Raw genomic sequence first — 21,251 nt, forward strand, 5'->3', positions numbered from 1 at the left:
GAAAGAAGAGAATGTGACTATTATGGGATGCCTCCATGGGGGGAAGGGTGACTATTGTGGTGTGTATGAGTAAGGGCGAGTATTATGGGATGTTTCCGCATGGGGGGAGCGTGTATTACTGGACGGTCCCCCCGCAGGGACTATTATGGGATGTTTTGGAAAGGGGAGGGGAGTGGTTATTATGGGATGCAGAGCCGGGTTCCGAGCGGGTACTTTGGTGGGCAGAGAAGTATTATGGGATGCCTCAGTTGAGGGGGGGGTTACTGAGGTGACGGAGGTGGGACCCGTCTCCAAGGCACCAGGGGCATATTATGGGATGGAGGCGGGAGTGCGTGGGGGGGGAAACAGGGGGAGGAGCTTGGCTGGGGCTTTTTTTTTCCCCTTTAAGAGGCGGCGCTGGAGCCGGAGCCATTTTCCCTTCAGCGGCGTCGAGAAATAAGAAGCCGGGGCGCCCGGAGTCGGGTGAGGGCGGGATGGAAGGAGAGGCCGGGGCGGGCGGGCGGACGGACGGACACCGGAGCGACGGGGGGGCGGACGAGCGGCAGGCCCCCCGAGGCTGGTCTGCCGCGCTTCCCCCGGGAGACCGCCGCCCTGCGCGCCCGAGGGAGGCGGGGTGCCTCGCCTCGGCTGCCCGCCCCTCCGCGAGCCCCCCTCGTGACCCCGAACCAGCCTGGGGGCGAGGGGGGGCCCCCGCGCTGTCTACAGCACGACCCCCGGCCGGCGCACGTGTCCGGGGAGGGCTTTGGGGTTCCGCTGTTCCCCAGCCGCGCTTCTCCCTCCGCGTCCCGAGCCGGGAAAGCGGCCTTTCCTCGCCATCTCTCAGACCCGGCCTTGATTCCCGTCCCCGCCTCCCTCCCTCCCTCCGTCTCTCCCCCCCCCCCCGCTTACCCTGCTTGATTTCTGCCTTCGTGCCCACCCCCATTTCCCAGGGGGAAGCAAGTTTGCCTTGCTTTCTTTTGAGCTGACTGTGCCTTTTGTTTGCTATTTTCCTTAAAACGATCCCTTGGTATATTTTCCCTGCAGCTGGACTACTGGTCACCACCGAAATGTAAAGCTTAGGGAGGTCTTTTATTTTTTTTTTAAGTAAGCAAAAGAAGGAAGCCCAGAGATAGTTTTATCTTTTAGAAAGTATAGCCAGGTTATTCCAGACATTTGCCTTCCTGCCCACAGGCTCCATCCGAAAAGAACTGGAAAACCCAAAGTCGAAGTTCCTGTCAATCTACTTAGAATGAAATAATTGCCTTGAATTAATTTAGCATTGCCCTCAGGACCACTTTGGATTGGTGCTTGGGCCAAGTTGTTGACTTCTTTGGCTCTCCCTGGTGCTGCCTTTTTCTTGATATTCTATGGAGTCAATTTGGGCCGTCTGACAACTTAGTATAAAAGATGTTGGGACTTTAAGTCTTATTGCTTGCTCTTCTTTCTTCATGTAGCACGTTACTGCCATTATTAATACGAAAGTGCCAAGATAGCACAAGCTGCTTGAATCCCAGAAGCCCTCTTAATCAGAGGGCATGGCGTCGGGCATAGGATCCCCATCGCCCTGCTCTGCTGGCAGTGATGAGGAGGAGATGGAGATCCTGTTGAACAACAGTATTCATCAACATCAAGGTACACAGGAATGCTGTGATAGAAGGGGTTTTTTTAAGGCAAGGAATAAAACAATATGTCTGTTGACTGTCTGAATCAGAACTAGCTACAGAGTCATCTGTTTTATATGGGACCAGAAACACCACAACACTCCAAATTTATTATAGGGCTGACATGGAAATAATAAGTTACCCTTCATCTAATATTTGACGATAACTTTATGATTAAAAACACTATGTAGTATCAGCAATTAAACAGAACATAGAAGGTTTTCCCCACAGTATAAAAATGACATCAAACTTGTATTTGGATTGCAGATGAAACACTGGTTACAGCTACTGCTAATATTTGGTATGCCTTCCTTCTGTATTCATTGCTTCCTGCAGAAGTTGTGTTCTGCTGTGTTTGGGAAGAACATTTTGTAGATCTTGGATATTTTGCATTAGTAATTTGTCACTTTTTTAATGTATGTGAAAATGGGAAAATTGTCACGGAAGGTTTTGTTTATTAGTCCATACGTGTATTACAGAAAGTGTCTCTCAGGCATCTGTTTTCTAAAATCTATATGGTTTATTTTATTTGTTGATGTGCAGAGGGTACCTTGCATGGATATTAAAGGAGGTGAGACTGGAAGGTATGAATAATGATGCCTATCAAAAGAAAACATTTCTCCCTCAAAGAGTGAATCTAAGTGACAAGTGTATGTCTTTCTTTCTATTGCCCGCTTGAAAGTTCAGTATTTCTGTATCCAAAGTGGTCTAAGCTTTGGGTAATTGTATGACCCACTTTTGTTCCCAGCCACACCTAGCGTAGCTTACTTTACAACTGCTCACCTTAGTCCTTTGGATTGAATACGGCCAGCATGATGCAGTGAAAGTCATGAGCAATGGGTTTTGGTCATGTTTTAATTGTTTTCAGAAAACTTTTGTGTTTGAGATCTGCAGCAACCATCTTTTTTTTTTTAAGAGTCATTGCTTTTGAAGTGCCTATAGTAGTTGGACCAATTGGATATTACCTCATTTTTTTTACCTTAAGAGAGCCAAGCTCTTCTTTTCACTCTTCCAAAATTCAAGACGGAAGTGGATAATTAATGTTATTTCGTATTAATCAGCTGAAAAGTAAGATAGCTATCTCAGTGGGTGTTACTTTGCCTAGGAAAAGGAGTGGAAAGAACACTTGTTCCAGAATACTTGGGTTTAGTTTAAGTTAAGAAATGTTTGTAGTAAGAAAGATTGGGAAGAAGGGATGTAATAAAAAATATTTCTGGCAGAAGATGTATTTTCTGGTTTGGGAATACGGGACTCCACCCAGAAGTTTCCCTCTGCTTCTTGTCCTTCGGTTGCAGCAACTGCTTTGACCTGTGGCTTCCCTCATCCTGCCCGGTGCCTGTGGTTAGGAGGCCATTTTCCTTGGAGGGAGAACTAGTGACTCTAGCTGCGTGTAATGGGCGGGGGTGGCTGATGAAGGGGGAGGGGAAGAAGAATGACTGGGTTACTGTGGATCCTGTCACAAAGGAAGCTGGTTACTGACCGTGCCCCTATGTGGTTTGGGGAGTGGGAGATTGGAAGAACGGGTGGGATTATGGTGTTTTGGAATGAGGAATGATGTGTTAAACTTGTGTTTGAAAAAGAGAGTAAGGGAGAAGAAATGAGTTATAGCTTGCATTTACATTGAGAAGATGTGACTGAACTGGAAAAGTGCCGGTATCCGAATAAACACCTAATGATTGAAATGGAGGTTGTGTTTCCTCTTTTCTGACACTTGCTGAACTTGGATACCTGAACAGTAAGTGCTAGGTAGGGTGGGGGAGTTCGCGCAGTTTCCTATCAAGTTTGCTGTGAGGGTAAAGGTTTCAAAGTAGAGGCAAGAAGGATAATTTGGTAGCTGCTTCATATGATGTTTGTTTGTTTGTTTATGAAGGACTGTTGCTATTTTCTATGCTGTTTTGATACTTACGTAAAAAATGGATGCAGAAAACCAATTGACTGTATTGCAAGGGTTAATTCCCTAGAGAAAGAGTATTCCTTTAATCTTTTTTTATTTGGGATTTGAATACAGATTTATAGGGAAGTTAATATTTCTGGTTACATCAGTTTGGCTTAGAAAAAATGAGTACTGTATAGAAATTGCTTCTTTTAATGAAAGCTTCGTATATGTAATTTTTAACAGGTGATTGCATCTGCCCATTTTTTAAAAAAAAACTTCATTGCCTATGTGAATGATTACATTAGTCTACAGTTCTTTGAATGTTACATTTCATTTATGAAATATATTACTAGTACAGGTAGTCCTTGACTTATGACTACAATTAAGCCCAAAATTTCCATTACTAATTAAGTTGCTAAGTGAATGTGCCCCATTTTTTGATCTTTTTTGCCACAGTTGTTAAATGAATCACTGCAGTTGTTAAGTAAATCATGGAGTCATTAAGCGAATTTGGCTTCCCCCATTTACTTTGCTTGTCAGAAGTCAGCTAGAATTGGTGATTGTATGACCATAGGACAGTGCAACTGCCATAAATACATACCAGTTGCTAAGAACTCAACTTTTGATCACATGACCATGGGGATGCTACAACCATTGTAACTGTTGAAACTTGTCATAAGTCATTTTTTTCAGTGCCATTATCACTTCTAACAGTCACTTATCAAATGGTTGTAAGTTGAGGACTACCTATATTTCATGGTGGGGAGAAACTCAAACTAGAAAGAGTTTAGAATAGACCAGAATTTAAAGATTAGAGAAGTTACTGCGTACATTGTGGTTTGAAAAAATGGTCAGGCAGCTTCAGGTAAGTATAGGTAGCAGGATGTAATTAGGAGCAGAGTATGATGTCACATTTGAGTTTTAGAAACTCTCTTGCTGGTTTTATTACTTAACTCAGAGCCTGAAGAAGAGCCAGAGGAAGAACTGTTATCTGAGGCAGAGTTGCCAAAAATCAAGAAAAAGAAGAAGCCCAAGAAGCTGAAAGAACCTAAGATACCCAAGCTCAGTAAGCGTCAGAAAAAAGAGGTAAGAAAATAGAAAGTCTTTGCATGTATTGTGATTGTAAGGGATTGAACATTTTTAAAATTAGATTATAGAATAAAATACAAAAATACAAAAGCAAATAGGAAAATGCAGGGGGGGGAGGGAAGTAAGGGATTGACGAGAGAAAAGTTTTTTTTCTGAATAGATGGGACTTCATGTTGATGGTAGAAAGTCTGGTGTTCTTTTTAAAAGAACAAGGGTTTAATGCTCACTTTATCTTAATGTTTTCATCTGCCTCCATTCCAGCTTGGAGATAGCTCTGGTGAAGGAAATGAATTTGTAGAGGAAGAAGAGGAGGTGCTGTTACGCTCAGATAGTGAGGGAAGTGACTATACTCCTGGCAAAAAGAAAAAGAAAAAACTTGGGCCTAAAAAAGAGAAAAAGAACAAAACCAAGCGCAAGGAGGAGGAAGAGGAAGAAGATGAAGATGATGATTCCAAGGTGAATCTGAAACATTCTGCTAAAGTTATTTGTTTAGTTTAGTTTGAGAATATACTGGCATGGACTAACAATAATTACAGTTAAAAGATTATTGTTCTACTTCCTGAACTTTGTAGACTTGGTGCATGTCTTGTATTTTTCCTTTGCTCGGTTTCTAACTCTCTCATGTAGTACTTCTTCGGTAAAATGCTTTTTTTGGTACTGAAAAAGAGACTTTATCTCTGATAATACTATCTTCTGTATCCTTCTTTTATTAGGAACCTAAGTCCTCTGCCCAGCTTTTAGAAGACTGGGGCATGGAAGATATTGATCACGTTTTCACAGAAGAAGATTATCGCACTCTAACAAATTACAAGGCTTTCAGCCAGTTTGTCAGGTATGAGACTGTTTTGTCCCTTATGTCTCAGTAATACTGCATTAAATTATGCATAACTAAGTAGTTTTAATAAAGCATGAACTGTGAACTGGAAATCTAAATAGTTGTTAAACTGCTTTTAAAAAAGGCCAGCTACTTTTTCCATGCCTCTGTACCTCATTTGCAAAGTATCTTAAATTAATAATACTGTTGAGCTGTAATAAGCAATATTGGTAACTTATGTACCGTTATATTTTCCATACATTATTGCAATATCTTATACCTGAGGATTTAATTTTAAAGATGTTGAGGACCCTACAAATTGGTTCAATATTGCCTATAAGAGAAAGAAAATAGTGCTAGAAACGTTTTTCTGTTTTGATTGAGTTAGTATCTCATATTTTGGGGAGAACTTAGCCACTACACAAAATTGTCTTGTTTACTGGGAATGATGTGATTATTGAAGTTGAATAGAGCTTAAATCCCACTTAGTCCAGCGTGACCTACTAGTGCTCTTTTTTCTCTTCTCCTTCCCATAGGCCACTTATTGCTGCAAAGAATCCTAAAATTGCTGTCTCAAAAATGATGATGGTTCTGGGGGCCAAATGGAGAGAGTTCAGCACAAATAATCCCTTCAAAGGGAGTTCTGGAGCATCAGTGGCAGCGGCTGCTGCTGCTGCTGTAGCTGTAGTGGAGAGCATGGTAACTAATGTGGATGCTGTTCTTCCTCAGCCCCCTGTTGAAGTGCCACTTCGAAAGGCCAAGACCAAAGAAGGAAAAGGTGAGGGGAAAATGTAGCTATAGAGGTCCTTTTTTAATAATGTATCTGGCAACCCTAATTTCCTTAAATATCATTAGTATATTGAATATAGTTGAGTTCTAGGTTCTATTTAACTGGGTGGTGATATCTTCTAGGCCCTAATGCACGGAAAAAACCCAAGGCTAGTCCTCGTGTCCCTGACATCAAAAAACCCAAAACCAAGAAGGTGGCACCTTTAAAAATCAAACTCGGAGGATTTGGCTCCAAGCGTAAAAGATCATCTGTGAGTTTTTTACTTTTTTTTTCTGGTACTTGGGTGTAGAGAGTAGAATCTATTACTTCAGGCAGTAGCTTCCTTCAGTATTCATGAGATTGGGAAGAGGTGACTATTGTTACATCTGCCTATCTAATGTATTCGTTCTTCTTCAGAGTGAGGAAGATGACTTGGACGTTGAATCAGACTTTGATGATGCAAGTATCAATAGCTATTCTGTGTCAGATGGCTCTACCAGTCGCAGCAGCCGCAGCCGTAAAAAATTAAAAGCTGGAAAGAGGAAAAAGAAAGGTACCGAACTCTGATTAAAATGAGCTCCAAGGAGTACAGGATTCAGAATAGGATGGGCCTATGTGTTTGAGATTGGAACTTGCCTCAAATCCATAAGGGGGAATTTGCTACTGTCGGTCTAGAGAAAAAATCAAACTGAAAGGTTCTGGAATGAAGTCCTATTGAGAATATAACAAAGAAAATCTTAATTGTTGGTTGTGTCCTCTTAGTGTATACCTGTTTCATTGTTGCAGTCCTTGGAAATCACTGGTGGGATTCAAACTGCCATCTCTACAGCTGTTAGTTATCTGAAATTTCAATTGTAAATCTTTTATCTAGCTAATTCTCTACGATATATGTCTGAAATGCATTTTTTTTCCTTAAAGAACCTAACTAATTGATGGCTTTTGAATGCTTTGAACACTGTTGCCTCCATTAGGAGAAGAAGATGCAACTGCAACAGTGGATGGCTATGAGACAGATCATCAGGACTACTGTGAGGTCTGCCAGCAGGGGGGAGAGATCATCCTATGTGATACTTGTCCTCGTGCCTATCACATGGTTTGTCTGGATCCAGATATGGAGAAAGCACCAGAGGGCAAGTGGAGCTGCCCCCATTGTGTGAGTTTGGGTTGTAGAAGACTGGGAAAGAGATGAATGCTTGCTAGAACCTACAGCACTTGGAGCTAACGGTTTGTCTCTCCTTTAGGAAAAAGAAGGTATCCAATGGGAGGCCAAAGAAGATAACTCTGAGGGTGAGGAAACTATGGAAGATGTTGTGGGGGATGCAGAGGAAGAAGATGATCACCACATGGAGTTCTGTCGTGTCTGCAAAGATGGTGGAGAACTTCTCTGCTGTGACGCTTGCCCTTCATCTTATCACATACACTGTTTGAATCCCCCTTTGCCAGAAATCCCCAATGGAGAGTGGCTTTGTCCACGCTGTACTGTGAGTTCTTGCAATAATTTGTAACTAGTGTAAAATGTAGCGTACTGTTTATTATGGGAATGGTGACTTTATGAGGTAAAAGGTGTCATACTGAACTTATATTCCTAAAGAGAAGTATGTGAGCATGGTTTTGAATAATTCGTTGTAGATCTTATATGTTTTATTTAAAAAATGAGCTATGAATATCTTTGTGAACAAATAGATAATTAAATAGGAAATACTGTTCTACCTTGGATAGCAGCTACTAGATCATGGAATGGAAGGAGCTGTAATAAAAATAAGTAGACGTGGGGCCAGACTTTTCAAGATATCAGCAGAAAATCTTAGTCTATTTGCTAATGGAATTTTATCAAATCAAGAAATCTTAATGAGGAATTTGGTTCCTTATAGAAATATCTGAACCACACAGTATTAGAACAGAATGTATACTGGCACTTAATCCACTACCATAAAAAAAAAAATTCACATGTACTCAAACATTTTCTGCTTGTTCATATGAACCACTCTTGTATTAACTAAAATGGTTCTCTAGTTATAAGCTATCCTGATTTTTCTCCACTTGCTAATTTCTATTGTTTCAAATACTGGAATGCTGCTTTTATGCTGTACAAGACAAGTTGTTATGAAGTGTCCATCTTGAAACTGGTTAAAAGGATCTGTAAGCCATGCTACAATACCTACATATTGGACAGTGGTTCTGCTGTTCTGGTTATTGAAGATATCTAATATATTAAGTATAATTCTGTGGTTCTCATTGTAGTCTATTTTTGATTATTAATCCTAAAAAGGAATATGGAATGTTCTCCATAGTTTAAAACTTTCTGGGACAGAATATAGATGTGTGGATCTTGTCTTTCTAATAGTGATATAATGAAAGTATTGGGAAGCTTTAGTAAATGCTAGAGGACCCAGAGCAAACATTTTTTAATGCCTTTACACACCTTTAGTGCCCACCTCTGAAAGGCAAAGTGCAGAAAATCTTGACATGGAAGTGGGGACAGCCTCCATTACCAACTCCAGTGCCACGGCCTGCTGATGCAGATCCAAATGCACCTTCTCCTAAACCTCTGGAGGGAAGACCTGAGAGACAGTTCTTTGTCAAGTGGCAGGGGATGTCCTACTGGCACTGTTCCTGGGTTTCCGAACTGCAGGTAAGTTAAAACTGATTTTTCCACTGATCAGGGAAGGGAAGCTGGCCGACCATGTTCAAATGATGTGTAATCTGCTTGTATCCCAGCTGGAACTGCATTGCCAAGTAATGTTCCGCAATTATCAACGTAAAAATGACATGGATGAGCCACCTTCAGGAGACTTTGGGGGAGAAGAAGAGAAGAGTCGCAAACGAAAGAACAAGGATCCCAAGTTTGCAGAGATGGAGGAACGGTTTTATCGATATGGGATTAAACCAGAATGGATGATGGTCCATCGAATTCTCAATCATAGGTTAGGCAAATAAGGAATTATTATTTGGAAAACAAACCTGTACACGATTATTCTGAAAGTAGCAAAAGGTGAACATGCTTATTTGGCAGCCATTACTGCTGATATTTTGATTCTTTTAGTAGGAAATCAATCTACTTTTGCACAACTGTCAAATTGTGTTCCTATCTTAAGAATATGCACTTGGGATAAACTATTAGTGGATGCCTGTTGTTTTTCCATTCTTTAATTAGTGGATTTCCAGGAAGGGGGAAAAAGATGAAGCTTAACCTGCTGCTTCTGTGGACTAGGTATATTTAGAAGGTTATGTTGATTGTCCTTTTTCTTCCAGTGTGGATAAGAAGGGGAATGTTCATTATCTTATTAAATGGAGAGATCTACCATATGACCAAGCTTCTTGGGAAAATGAAGAGGCAGAGGTACAGGATTATGATATCTACAAACAGTCATACTGGAACCACAGGTAAGAATATGAATATAATTGAATAGTAAATTTATACTGGAAATAAGTATAAGGAAAAAAGGGAAGAATTATTCCTATTAGATCTGGAATTTATCTAGCCTACTTTCTGAATGTATTGGAAAACCTGTTATGTTTATTCTCCGTATATTTGCCATAGCTCAATTTGTGTGGGTCTCTTCCTAAACAGGGAATTGATGAGAGGTGAAGAAGGAAGACCAGGAAAAAAAATAAAGAAAGTGAAATTACGAAAATTAGAGAGACCACCAGAAACACCCACAGTAGATGTAAGTTAATGGATTGATGCAGCCTCATGGCCATACAGTCTCCATATTCAGTTTGGGGGATAATATTTTTAGTGGGGTTTTGTTATTTTTTTTAGAGAAAAACAAATTACTTTACCATCATAAAGATTCTTTTTATAATTTCTGTGTTTTATGTGGCAATTTAGTACTATCAGAAGTACGTTAAGCTAAGCAAAGCAGAATATTATCTCTGATATCAGCCTCCAAGCGGCAACCTCTTTTTCAAGATTACTTGACTGTCATCTGCAGCTGAAGTACGATATTGGGAAATGGCTTTTCTTGGGTTTAAGGAGTTGCAGACAGATGCAGTGGATGTTTTTCTAAAGTACCTTTATGCTTTTGAATCTGAAGCAGAACCCTAATAATACATAGGTTTGCTTTGAAGAGATGCTTCAGTAAAACAACACTAGGCTTTGTTAAAGAATTACCTTTTTTCTGTCCGCCAAAGTTGAAATTTTTCTACCCTCAGCAGTTCTATGAGTATCCACCTTGGTCATGGCAAGGCATCAGACTATATAATTATATTGTGTGTTCTATACACAAAGAATCTTGTTAGTTAAGTTCAAGGATGTGCATAATAGGTGATGTCTGTGGATTGATAAGCAAGTGTAAGTACCGTTTTATACTGCAGTGGTAAGACCACACTTGGAATACTGTGCCTAGTTTTGGTCACCATGATACAGAAACAGTGCAGAGAAGAGCAACAAAGATGATTAGGGGACTGGAGCTAAAACATACAATGAACAGTTGTGAGAACTGAGTATACCTAGTCTTAACAGAGAGAAGGGCTAGAGGTGACATGATAGCAGTCTTTTAATACTTGAAGGCCTGTTTTAGGGAAGAGGAGTTTAATTTCTTCTCCACAGTACCTGAGGGCAGGACAAGAAACAATGGGTTGAGTCGTTAAGAGGGAGATTCAACCTGCAACTAAGGAGGGATTTCCTGACAGAAGAATTAATCAAGGGAACAGCCTGGCACCCAGAGTTGTGCCCCATCACTGGAGGTTTTTAAGAAAAGATTGTGCAACCATTTGCGTGGGATGCTGTAAGGACTTCTGCCTTGGGCAGCAGGTTGGACTAAAAGACCTCCAAGTCCCTTCCAACTCTTATTCTGTAATTCAGTAAATGTCATTTGATACATTTTCACTTTGTCAGAAGTAAAATAATTATCCCCCCAAATCAGGGGTGAAATCCAAAATTTTTCCCTACCAGTTCTGTGGGCGTGGCTTGGTGGGCATGGCAGGGGAAGGATACTGCAAAATCTCCATTCCCTCCCCACTCCTGGAGGAAGGATATTGCAAAATCTCCATTCCCTCCCCACTCTGGGGCCAGCCAGATGTGGCATTTGCCGGTTTTCCGAACTGCTCCAAATTTCCGCTACCGGTTCTCCGGAACCTGCTGGATTTCACCCCTGCCCCAAATGTCTTCATTTTCTTTTGTTATTTGTAATAAACTTGAAACTTGCACCTACTCTTAGAGCAACATTGTACAACTAACCGAATTAAGTACTATAGGTAGTTCTAATTATTTTAAATAATTTAATATTATGGAATCATTTTTAAAGTGCTTTATTTCTAAAGGTGCATTTTTCAAGAGGCAACTAGACTTTCTGGTTTTTCTTTGAAGATGTTTCGCTTCTCATCCAAGAAGCTTCTTTGGTTCTGACTGGATGGTGGAGAATGGAACTCCAGTCAGAGCTGAAGAAGCTTCTTGGATGAGAAGCAAAATGTCTTCAAAGAAAAACCAGAAAGTCTAGTTGCCTCTTGAAAAAAGCACATTTGGAACAACCATGATGACTGAGAATCTCCATAGACATTTGCTTTATTTCTACTGCGCAAGTTTTTTAAAAAGATAAATTGGATATTTAAAAAACAGAGTATTAAATGCTATTAAGACTCCCTCAAGTTCTGAAGCTGTTTATGGTGGCAAATTTCAAAAAAACAAACTTGTGTTACTGAGCTTGAGCTGAAACACTAAACATTTTCATTTTCTCTCCAACCTCTCTACAGCCTACTGTGAAATATGATAGACAACCAGATTATTTAGATGTAACTGGAGGAACCCTTCATCCTTATCAACTGGAAGGCCTGAACTGGCTACGTTTCTCTTGGGCTCAAGGCACTGATACCATTCTGGCTGATGAAATGGGTCTAGGGAAAACTGTGCAGACTGCAGTGTTTTTGTATTCCCTTTACAAAGAGGTAGGATTGCAGCATTCCATGTATAATTCATAAACAACATTCTAAAAATTTGTTTCCTGTTGCCTTTATATTAAGAGTTTATCTGACTCTAGGGCCATTCCAAAGGACCTTTCTTGGTGAGTGCTCCATTGTCCACCATCATCAACTGGGAGAGAGAATTTGAAATGTGGGCACCTGATATGTATGTTGTGACTTATGTTGGGGATAAAGACAGCCGGGCCATCATACGTGAAAACGAATTTTCCTTTGAAGACAATGCTATACGTGGAGGGAAAAAGGCTTCCAGGATGAAGGTATTTTGGCAACTAATTTAACTTTTTGCCTGAAAATATTTCCACTTCTCTAGCAACTTAGAATTTCTACTAATGTTGAGTAGTGAAAACTTGGTATCTTGTGAGCCTGCACCTTGTCTTTCTATTTTTTTTAAACCAATCAAAAATTTCTGATCCTTACAGAAAGAGGCGTCCGTGAAATTTCATGTATTGCTTACGTCTTATGAGTTGATCACTATTGATATGGCTATTCTGGGCTCTATTGACTGGGCTTGCCTTATAGTGGATGAAGCACATCGACTGAAGAATAATCAGTCCAAGGTAGGGATACATTACAAGAAGTTTCTTAGAATGGGAATTTTCTCATTTTTTCCTAAATGGTCATTTAAACAAGTTTTTCAAGGGACTCTTGTCAGCTGCAGTCGTCTTGTGCTATATACATGCACATACATGCCAATTTTTGATGTAGTTTATCCTTCATAAAAGATCAGTATATCTTTGAATTCCCCTTAGTTTTATGTACTACTATAAATACTTTGCAAGATAAATATTTATAGTAATTATCATTTTTAAAAAAATAAATAAATTAGGAACAGTTTTGTTTGACTCAGATTGGAACTGATTCCTTAAAATGCTATTTCACTGTTGTCAGTTTAGAAGTTTGCTGAAAAATTTCTTGGTGAACAGAAATGGTTTTTATTTTTTGGATCACAGTTATGCATATTTTAAAATGTGTCATAATTTATGAAATTGTGCTTAATATCTCTTTTCCTTTGGTATGCACCCTTCAGTTTTTCCGGGTCCTGAATGGCTATTCTCTTCAGCACAAACTGCTGCTCACAGGAACCCCTCTTCAAAATAATCTGGAGGAACTGTTTCACCTCCTTAACTTCTTGACACCAGAAAGATTTCAGTAAGTCCTACAATACACCCTGAAGTTCATTCATTCATTCATTCATTCATTCATTCATTCATTCATTCATTTTTAAACATCTGTGCCGGTATTCTCACTGAGACAACTCAAGGTGGCTTATTTTCCTCTTAGCTTGAGGTTTCCATGTTTCTATTTGAATTCCTTTATAGTAATTTGGAAGGCTTCCTGGAAGAATTTGCAGACATTGCTAAGGAGGATCAGATCAAAAAGCTTCATGATATGTTAGGACCACACATGCTAAGACGTCTGAAAGCTGATGTATTCAAGAACATGCCTTCAAAGACAGAACTTATTGTGAGAGTGGAATTAAGCCCTATGCAAAAGTGAGTGTCACAGAATAGTTGGCTTCTCTTTATTTTTTTTTACTTAAATAATAATGGTTAAGTATCCCAATAAGCATCTACCTGCTTTGTCTTAGGATATTGATTTTAAATTACTGTCTGTCTGTCTGTCTGTCTGTCTCTCTCTCTCTCTCTCTCTCTCTTCCCCCCCCCCCCCCAGTTTCTTATTGCCAATCTATTTCCTCTTACTACATTTAAGGGGTGGAGAATGGGAGGTAGAGGTTAAATATTGTAAAAGGTACTCCTAAGGTAGTTGCTTGATTTTAAGGCAGGTCATATGAAAAGCAGAAACCAATAATGTGAACATTAACATTTTACAGGAAGTACTACAAATACATCCTAACAAGAAATTTTGAGGCACTGAATGCACGAGGAGGTGGTAACCAAGTTTCTCTGCTAAATGTTGTTATGGATTTGAAGAAATGCTGCAACCATCCATATCTCTTCCCTGTGGCTGCCATGGTACATTCTAGCTCCTTTAGGGTCTTGATTAAAAAGCCTATAACCTTCTATTATTTTTTATTGGCCGTTTGGATATTGAGGTTCTTGACTGTAGATACCATAGCCAATCACTTTTTTCAGGTACAGGAGAAAAACAAGCACCTCAAATTTAAATTTAATAGGTCTACATATTTAATAACACCCAATGTTTGTCAGCTATTTTGACTTGGATTTAATAAAACTCTTCTCTTCAAATGGACTGCTAAGATTTTACAATACTCTATGAATTGGCTCAACATTTCACCTTTTTAAATTGATATACTTGTTCTTGGATACAGCAATTGAAAGTCTTTCTTTGGGTAAAAGTACATGAGTATGGCAGCTGTAAAAGTAGTCAGGATAATAAAGTAAGAAGGAATACTAGAATGAGATAAGCAATAAAAAATGGCATTGAAATAATATGCACTAAATTCAATTGTAGGATATCTGTAGCAAACCTGACCAAAGCCAAAGAAGCTTTTAACCTCTTTTTCGGTCTCGCTCACACACAGGAAGCACCAAAAATGCCTAATGGGATGTATGATGGTAGTGCCCTAATCCGAGCTTCTGGGAAGCTACTTCTGCTTCAGAAAATGTTGAAGAATCTCAAGGAAGGGGGCCACAGGGTGCTGATATTCTCCCAGGTAACGGAAACGAACAGTATTTTCCTCTTGATTAGAAGTAGTTACATATCACAGAAGCTGTTCACTTGATTATGGATTAGCAACATGTTTTCTACTGATTCCATTTATTTCTTTGTACTTTATAGATGACTAAGATGTTGGATCTCTTGGAAGACTTTCTGGAACATGAAGGGTATAAATATGAGAGAATTGATGGTGGGATCACAGGAAATATGCGTCAGGAAGCTATTGATCGCTTCAATGGTATGAATATGATTGGTACACCAACAAATTTACGTACCTTGGCAGGAGCTGTGACTCTCCCTTGCATCTTTCTCCCCTCTAATAGCTAATATTTCTAAAGTTTATCTGGGACTGGTTAGACAAGCTTTGAAGGTGAAATGGATATTCCAAATTATTAACAACTGATGACCTCTCATTTCTTTTTTCTAGCTCCTGGTGCCCCACAGTTTTGTTTTTTACTTTCCACTAGAGCTGGAGGCCTTGGTATTAACCTTGCCACTGCAGACACAGTAATAATCTATGACTCTGATTGGAATCCACACAATGACATCCAGGTGAATTTGAGTAGTAAAACAAAAATTTCCAAGATTGAACCTTGAAAAACAATGCATTTAGGGAGAATGCTGGATGAAATGGGTAAAAACATGGTTTGTGGGAATACAGGCTGATTTAATGAATATCTGAAAACCTGTTTTCTTTTTTTTTTTTAAGGGAAAATATTATTTATTCAGCCACCATAGAGCTTTTCCTTACATATTATATTGTTATAAAGCACATACATTTATATATTTATATGTATATTATAATATTATATACTATATTATATTATGCATATATTATACTATTATATATCTCTTCTGAATCTTACCTAATTCCTAGAGAAGGCTGGGGTGAAATAGTCATTGTCTGTAAGCCTATTGATCTAAACAAACCTGCTTCTCTCTCCTTTTGTGAGGTATGCCCTGAACCAAAACATTTTTTTTTAATTTTTTATTTAATAAACAAACATACATATACAGACGTAGACATTTAAACAAACTATACAAACCTGTTTTCATCTACCTTTTTTTCCTGTCAGGCTTTTAGTCGTGCTCACCGAATTGGCCAAAACAAAAAAGTGATGATTTATCGCTTTGTTACACGAGCCTCTGTAGAAGAGCGAATCACACAAGTGGCCAAGAAAAAAATGATGCTAACACATCTTGTAGTAAGACCAGGATTGGGCTCCAAGACTGGTTCTATGTCCAAACAAGAACTGGATGACATCCTTAAGTTTGGTACTGAAGAGCTTTTCAAAGATGAAGCTACCGAGGGTGGTAAGAATCTGTGCAGTGTAACACAAAGTGAGTAATTTACTTACTTTTATTTGCTTTTATGTTTTGTGCCTTTTCATCTACTAAATGATTCCTCTTCCAGGGGATAATAAGGAAGGTGAGGACAGCAGTGTCATCCATTATGATGATAAAGCAATTGAACGACTTCTGGATAGGAACCAGGATGAGACAGAGGATGCAGAACTTCAGGGTATGAATGAGTACCTGAGTTCCTTCAAAGTAGCCCAATATGTGGTGCGTGAAGAAGAAATGGGGGTAAGTGAATTGATTAGCTCTTTCTAGATGGTGTTCTTCCAAAACAGTTCTTGATAAAAAGGTTCACATTAAGTTGGCAATTAAAAACCTCTTTACTAGGAAACACTGAAAACAGGGAGACTTGCTTCTCTTATAAACAGGGATAATACTGAGCTATTGTTATCTTCTAATGTTGTGGTAGGAGGAAGAAGAGGTTGAACGTGAGATTATCAAGCAAGAAGAATCGGTGGATCCAGACTATTGGGAAAAACTGCTTCGCCATCATTATGAGCAGCAGCAAGAAGACTTGGCTAGGAATCTAGGCAAGGGCAAGCGCATTCGTAAACAAGTCAACTACAACGATGGCTCACAAGAAGATAGAGGTGTGTGATGAACAAGTGAGAGTGAATGTTTTGGTTTGAAGTAGTCTTTTTCAGATAATTTTCAAGCCTTTTTGTTTTCCCCAGACTGGCAGGATGACCAATCAGATAATCAGTCTGACTATTCTGTTGCCTCCGAGGAAGGTGATGAAGATTTTGATGAGCGGTCAGAAGGTAAATTTTGATGCAGATTCAGGCACTCCTTTCTTTCAATTTGAGAAAACAGTATCATTGTTAAAATCTTAGCAACAATCTAGATGTTTGGGGAGATTTGTAGAATATTCAGTTTCTCAGTCATGAAGCTTATTAGGTCATTTGCTATACTTTCGCCTAAAATATCTGAGGGTGAAGATTAAAAAAGAGGGGCAGGTGAATATCCTGCATACTCCCTTCCTTGGAAGAAAAGCAAAGTATATATATTGAACTAAAGTATTGTATTACAGTATACATTCTTTATACATTTCTGTCTTCAATAAAAATATATCATACTCTAGTCCTGTGGTTTAAATTGTGCTGTTAACTGACCCATCCTTTCGTTTTGTCAGCTGCACGGCGACCTAGTCGCAAAGGCCTAAGGAATGACAAAGACAAGCCATTGCCCCCACTCCTTGCCCGTGTGGGAGGAAACATAGAGGTAATGTATATAATTATGAGAATGTTATGAAAAAGGATGGTACTAATGTGTTCTTAGAATGCTAATAAAACCCTACATGGGGTGCTTGAACATACAAACATGTTACCATTACTTCTAAATCTTTTTCCTTGAATCTATTTCCTGTAACAGGTATTGGGCTTTAACGCTCGACAGCGGAAGGCCTTCCTTAATGCCATCATGCGCTATGGGATGCCACCTCAGGATGCCTTTACTACCCAGTGGCTGGTCCGAGATCTCCGTGGCAAATCAGAAAAGGAGTTCAAGTGAGTTTGTGCAATAATAGAGAAATCTCTTTTAAAAGCTCAGGAGAAGGGAAACCCAATGAATGCCAACTGTGCTTCTATGGAGATAAGGAAGAGCAATATTAGAATTTGGCAAGTACTTCCTAATGAGTATGCAAAAGAGCCAAGTTGATGTAGGCAGAATAATGGTGCCTGCTGCTAGAGCTCTTCCATGTTAATTTCTTTGGCTGTTCCAAGTGAATAATCCTTATTTAAGAGTGGGGCTATTGCAGAGTGATTATTATTACTATAAAGGTTTCTCCCCTTTGCATTTGGCAGAGCCTATGTCTCTCTCTTCATGCGTCACTTGTGTGAACCAGGAGCAGATGGTGCAGAAACATTTGCCGATGGGGTCCCACGTGAGGGCTTGTCCCGACAACATGTTCTCACACGAATAGGGGTCATGTCTCTCATACGCAAGAAGGTGAGCTCTAAAATGCAGTTTCCATCTATTCTACAGATTACAAGAAAATATTTTAAAAGGCCTTCTAATCCTTCGTACATATGTGATACACTGATTAGTGTATCTTTTTTCCTTTATTTAAATACTCATTGGGGTTCAGGAATGTAGATGCTGATATTCTTCATTTGTTTTGATTTTGAAAAGATATTTTCTTATTTTTTCCACCTAAGGTACAAGAATTTGAACATGTGAATGGACGCTGGAGTATGCCAGAACTTGCAGAGATAGAGGAGAACAAAAAGCTTTTGCAGCCAAGTTCACCCTCCCCTAAAACCCCAACTCCTTCTACTCCAGGAGATACTCAGCCTAATACTCCTGCACCTGTTCCTTCTTTAGGTGAGAGCCTTGAGTTAATATCTTCGAGAAAGAGCAGTCCAGCTTTCAATTTCTGCTCCTGCCAAAACTGTGGCAGAGAGCTTGGGGCTGGACGTAAATAAAACACTCTTATCTTAGGAGGGCTTCTTCAAGTGTTGAACTGCCCTCAAAGGCGCAAGAGAACATCCAGATAGAATATTTATAACAGAATAAAATTACTTCAGGGTTTGGAGAAGGTATGGAGAAACATCAGTCTCTTATGAGAGGGGGGAAAAAACCATCTGAAAAGTTTCTTTGCTTGTGCTGATTATAGAGGAGGGAGTGAAGGTAGAAGATGGAATCACTAGCAAGGATCAAGTGGAGCCCGTAGAATCAGAGAAGGAGATCAGTCCTGCAGTTACTGCTTCTGTTGAAAATGAAGTTCCAGTTGAGGTGAGTGTCTGCCAGAGGCTTATTTAGTATCAAAAAAAAAATTTTTTTTTCTAATGTTCTATTGCTATTAAAAATTATTTAAGTACTGCTCAATTTAGTCATAATCTCTCCAACTTTGAAGATGAAAAACTGCATCTTTACCTAGGATTGCACAGGTATCCTTTGCAGTTATTGCAGGGCCTTGTTTGATTTAGGAAGATAACTTTTATAAGTGTCCCTGCATGCTCGGAAGTAATTTTTGGCTTTGAATCCAAAGCTTCACAAAACCCTATTAAAATAGCAAAATACATGGGCATTCTTTATTGTATGCAATTAGTTTTAAGTTAACTTTCTGCTGTTACTAGACATGCTGTGAATTTTTTTAACGGGGACTGGTTTTACTTTCTTACACTCTTATTGACTAAATATTCTGCTTACTCTTCTCCCATATAGCAAGCCCCGCCTTCAACAGAGACCAACTCACAAGAGGTAAAATCTCCTATAGATACTGTAGAAGCTGAAGAGAAGAAACCAGATGACCTGGAAGTGAAAGAGGAGCCAATGGAAACAGAGAGTAAAGGTATGGCTGTAGTTCCTATGAGTCCTATTCCACAGATGAATGAAATTGTAGAGCATGGGAGTTCTTGGTGTAAATGGAAGCTTCTCATGCTAACAGGGTTTAACCTGGATTGAGACTGTACAGTTTTGTGAAAAGCACCCAAGACACTCATTTATGCACCCATTTTCCTCCATAGCTGATACAGAGAAAGTGGAAGAAAAGACACCCGCGGAGCCACCTGCTGAACCTCCCACAATTAATCTTGATGAGAAAGGCAAGAGTGCTACTTATTGTACATTTAATCCACCCAATAAAATAAAATTTCTAGGCAGAGGCTAGGGTATGTTTGAAATATTATGATGGACTTATTGGTAATTGTTTATTTGTTCTCTTTTCAGAAGAGAAAAAAGAAGATGAGAAGAAAGATATAGTGATGCTGCAAAATGGGGAAACACTTAAAGATCCTGCTGACGATCGGCACAAGAAAGCCATAAAACAACGGTTCATGTTCAACATTGCAGATGGAGGCTTCACTGGTACTAACTGACAATGAGGATAGATGTTTTCTGGGAACTTTTTTCTACTCAATTGTAAACACTTTCGTCTTTTTACTTCGTTGCAGAGTTGCATTCCTTGTGGCAAAACGAAGAGCGAGCAGCTACTGTTACCAAGAAGACATATGAGATCTGGCACCGGCGCCATGACTACTGGCTCTTGGCAGGAATTATAAAGTATCCTTCCTCTATGTATGAAGATTTTCAGTCATCCAGGTCATGGTTGCCCCAAAGGTGCTCTTTCATGGGGCAACTGGACTTCCTGGTTTTTCTTTGAAGACGTTTTGCTTCTCATCCAAGACGCTTCTTGGATCAGCTGAAGAAGCTTCTTGGATGAGAAACAAAGGGGAAAAAAACCCAGAAAGTCCAGTTGCCACTTGAAAAAGCACCTTTAGGATATCCTTCCTCTAGGAGCCATGATAGATTTGATTGAGAATTTGACTTAGCTAAGACAAACAGTATGATTCTTGGGTTTAAAACAAGTCTGGTATTTGCATTCATATCTCTTAACAAGAATAGATTCTGCACAGTGCAATCTATACATTTGTATTATTTTTAGATGCTTTCTTTAATAATAGAAATGCTTGTTCGCTTCTGGTGGGTTTTCAGATTTCCTGCTTTACTTCATTTTACATTTACTGTTGTTCTCTCCAACTTTTGGAGCTTTATTTTGCCCAATGGCCCAGCGTATCCTCTTATTTATTGGGATCAAATAGATCTCTCTTTACAAGGAGGGTCTGTTCTACCAAATTTTTCAGCAGTGGCTTGGCAGATGAAGTAATAATATGAGGAAACCTGACTTGAGAGTGTCCAAAGAAAGGATTTTACCTGAAAGTCTTCCCTTTGAATAAATTGGAATCTTACTATAATCCTTAAATTGAGCTTGAATATCACAACTCACTAATTCAAATAAACTGTAATTATTACTGATTTCCCACATTTTCCAGGTTATTTTTTTTCTGAGCTTCTCCAATTACAGTCATGGTTATGCTCGATGGCAAGATATCCAGAACGATTCCCGTTACGCCATCCTCAATGAGCCTTTCAAGGGTGAAATGAACAGGGGTAACTTTCTAGAAATAAAGAATAAATTCTTGGCGAGGAGGTTTAAGGTGAGCATCCCTCTTAGGTTACAGTTTCTTTGTAAATGTGGCAAATTTTTTTCTTCAAAAACAAGTCAATTTTTTTTCTTTTTTAGATTGTGGGGGGAGATTAAGAACAGGATAGATGTGTGGATGAGTTGAAAGTATCGTTCCCTTTTTTGTTTGAAGGGTAAGGGTGTGCTTTAAAGGCAAAATGAATGCCTCCTGACTTGAT

General features: G+C 39.3%; 1 protein-coding gene and 1 non-coding gene across 2 annotated transcripts in view; both read left to right on the forward strand.

Moving 5' to 3' along the window:
• The first annotated feature begins 393 nt into the window (after positions 1-393).
• CHD4 (chromodomain helicase DNA binding protein 4) overlaps positions 394-21,251 on the forward strand; it is a 30,993-nt gene continuing 10,135 nt past the window's right edge. Inside the window, exons 1-37 of the mRNA XM_070938436.1 lie at positions 394-462; positions 1,434-1,611; positions 4,475-4,602; positions 4,867-5,061; positions 5,319-5,437; positions 5,956-6,197; positions 6,332-6,459; positions 6,606-6,741; positions 7,160-7,341; positions 7,430-7,669; positions 8,617-8,820; positions 8,907-9,112; positions 9,441-9,572; positions 9,760-9,856; positions 11,883-12,074; positions 12,167-12,367; positions 12,530-12,667; positions 13,138-13,259; positions 13,430-13,603; positions 13,942-14,083; positions 14,614-14,745; positions 14,871-14,988; positions 15,178-15,302; positions 15,827-16,091; positions 16,165-16,337; positions 16,519-16,699; positions 16,784-16,870; positions 17,242-17,330; positions 17,481-17,614; positions 17,912-18,056; positions 18,266-18,431; positions 18,724-18,842; positions 19,275-19,401; positions 19,577-19,654; positions 19,779-19,916; positions 20,003-20,111; positions 20,914-21,046. Of these exons, the coding sequence (XP_070794537.1) occupies positions 1,515-1,611; positions 4,475-4,602; positions 4,867-5,061; positions 5,319-5,437; positions 5,956-6,197; positions 6,332-6,459; positions 6,606-6,741; positions 7,160-7,341; positions 7,430-7,669; positions 8,617-8,820; positions 8,907-9,112; positions 9,441-9,572; positions 9,760-9,856; positions 11,883-12,074; positions 12,167-12,367; positions 12,530-12,667; positions 13,138-13,259; positions 13,430-13,603; positions 13,942-14,083; positions 14,614-14,745; positions 14,871-14,988; positions 15,178-15,302; positions 15,827-16,091; positions 16,165-16,337; positions 16,519-16,699; positions 16,784-16,870; positions 17,242-17,330; positions 17,481-17,614; positions 17,912-18,056; positions 18,266-18,431; positions 18,724-18,842; positions 19,275-19,401; positions 19,577-19,654; positions 19,779-19,916; positions 20,003-20,111; positions 20,914-21,046 (5,394 nt within the window). The 5' untranslated portion in view covers positions 394-462; positions 1,434-1,514. The remainder of the gene's footprint in view (positions 463-1,433; positions 1,612-4,474; positions 4,603-4,866; positions 5,062-5,318; positions 5,438-5,955; positions 6,198-6,331; positions 6,460-6,605; positions 6,742-7,159; positions 7,342-7,429; positions 7,670-8,616; positions 8,821-8,906; positions 9,113-9,440; positions 9,573-9,759; positions 9,857-11,882; positions 12,075-12,166; positions 12,368-12,529; positions 12,668-13,137; positions 13,260-13,429; positions 13,604-13,941; positions 14,084-14,613; positions 14,746-14,870; positions 14,989-15,177; positions 15,303-15,826; positions 16,092-16,164; positions 16,338-16,518; positions 16,700-16,783; positions 16,871-17,241; positions 17,331-17,480; positions 17,615-17,911; positions 18,057-18,265; positions 18,432-18,723; positions 18,843-19,274; positions 19,402-19,576; positions 19,655-19,778; positions 19,917-20,002; positions 20,112-20,913; positions 21,047-21,251) is intronic.
• On the forward strand, positions 18,466-18,597 carry LOC139313496 (small Cajal body-specific RNA 11). Its single transcript, XR_011600105.1, has one exon. It is a non-coding gene; the product is annotated as a small Cajal body-specific RNA 11 (non-coding RNA).

Source organism: Pituophis catenifer, unplaced genomic scaffold (assembly GCF_029215685.1).
Source record: "Pituophis catenifer annectens isolate HBS135680 unplaced genomic scaffold, rPitCat1.0.hap2 SCAF_2, whole genome shotgun sequence".
Classification (NCBI taxonomy): domain Eukaryota; kingdom Metazoa; phylum Chordata; class Lepidosauria; order Squamata; family Colubridae; genus Pituophis; species Pituophis catenifer.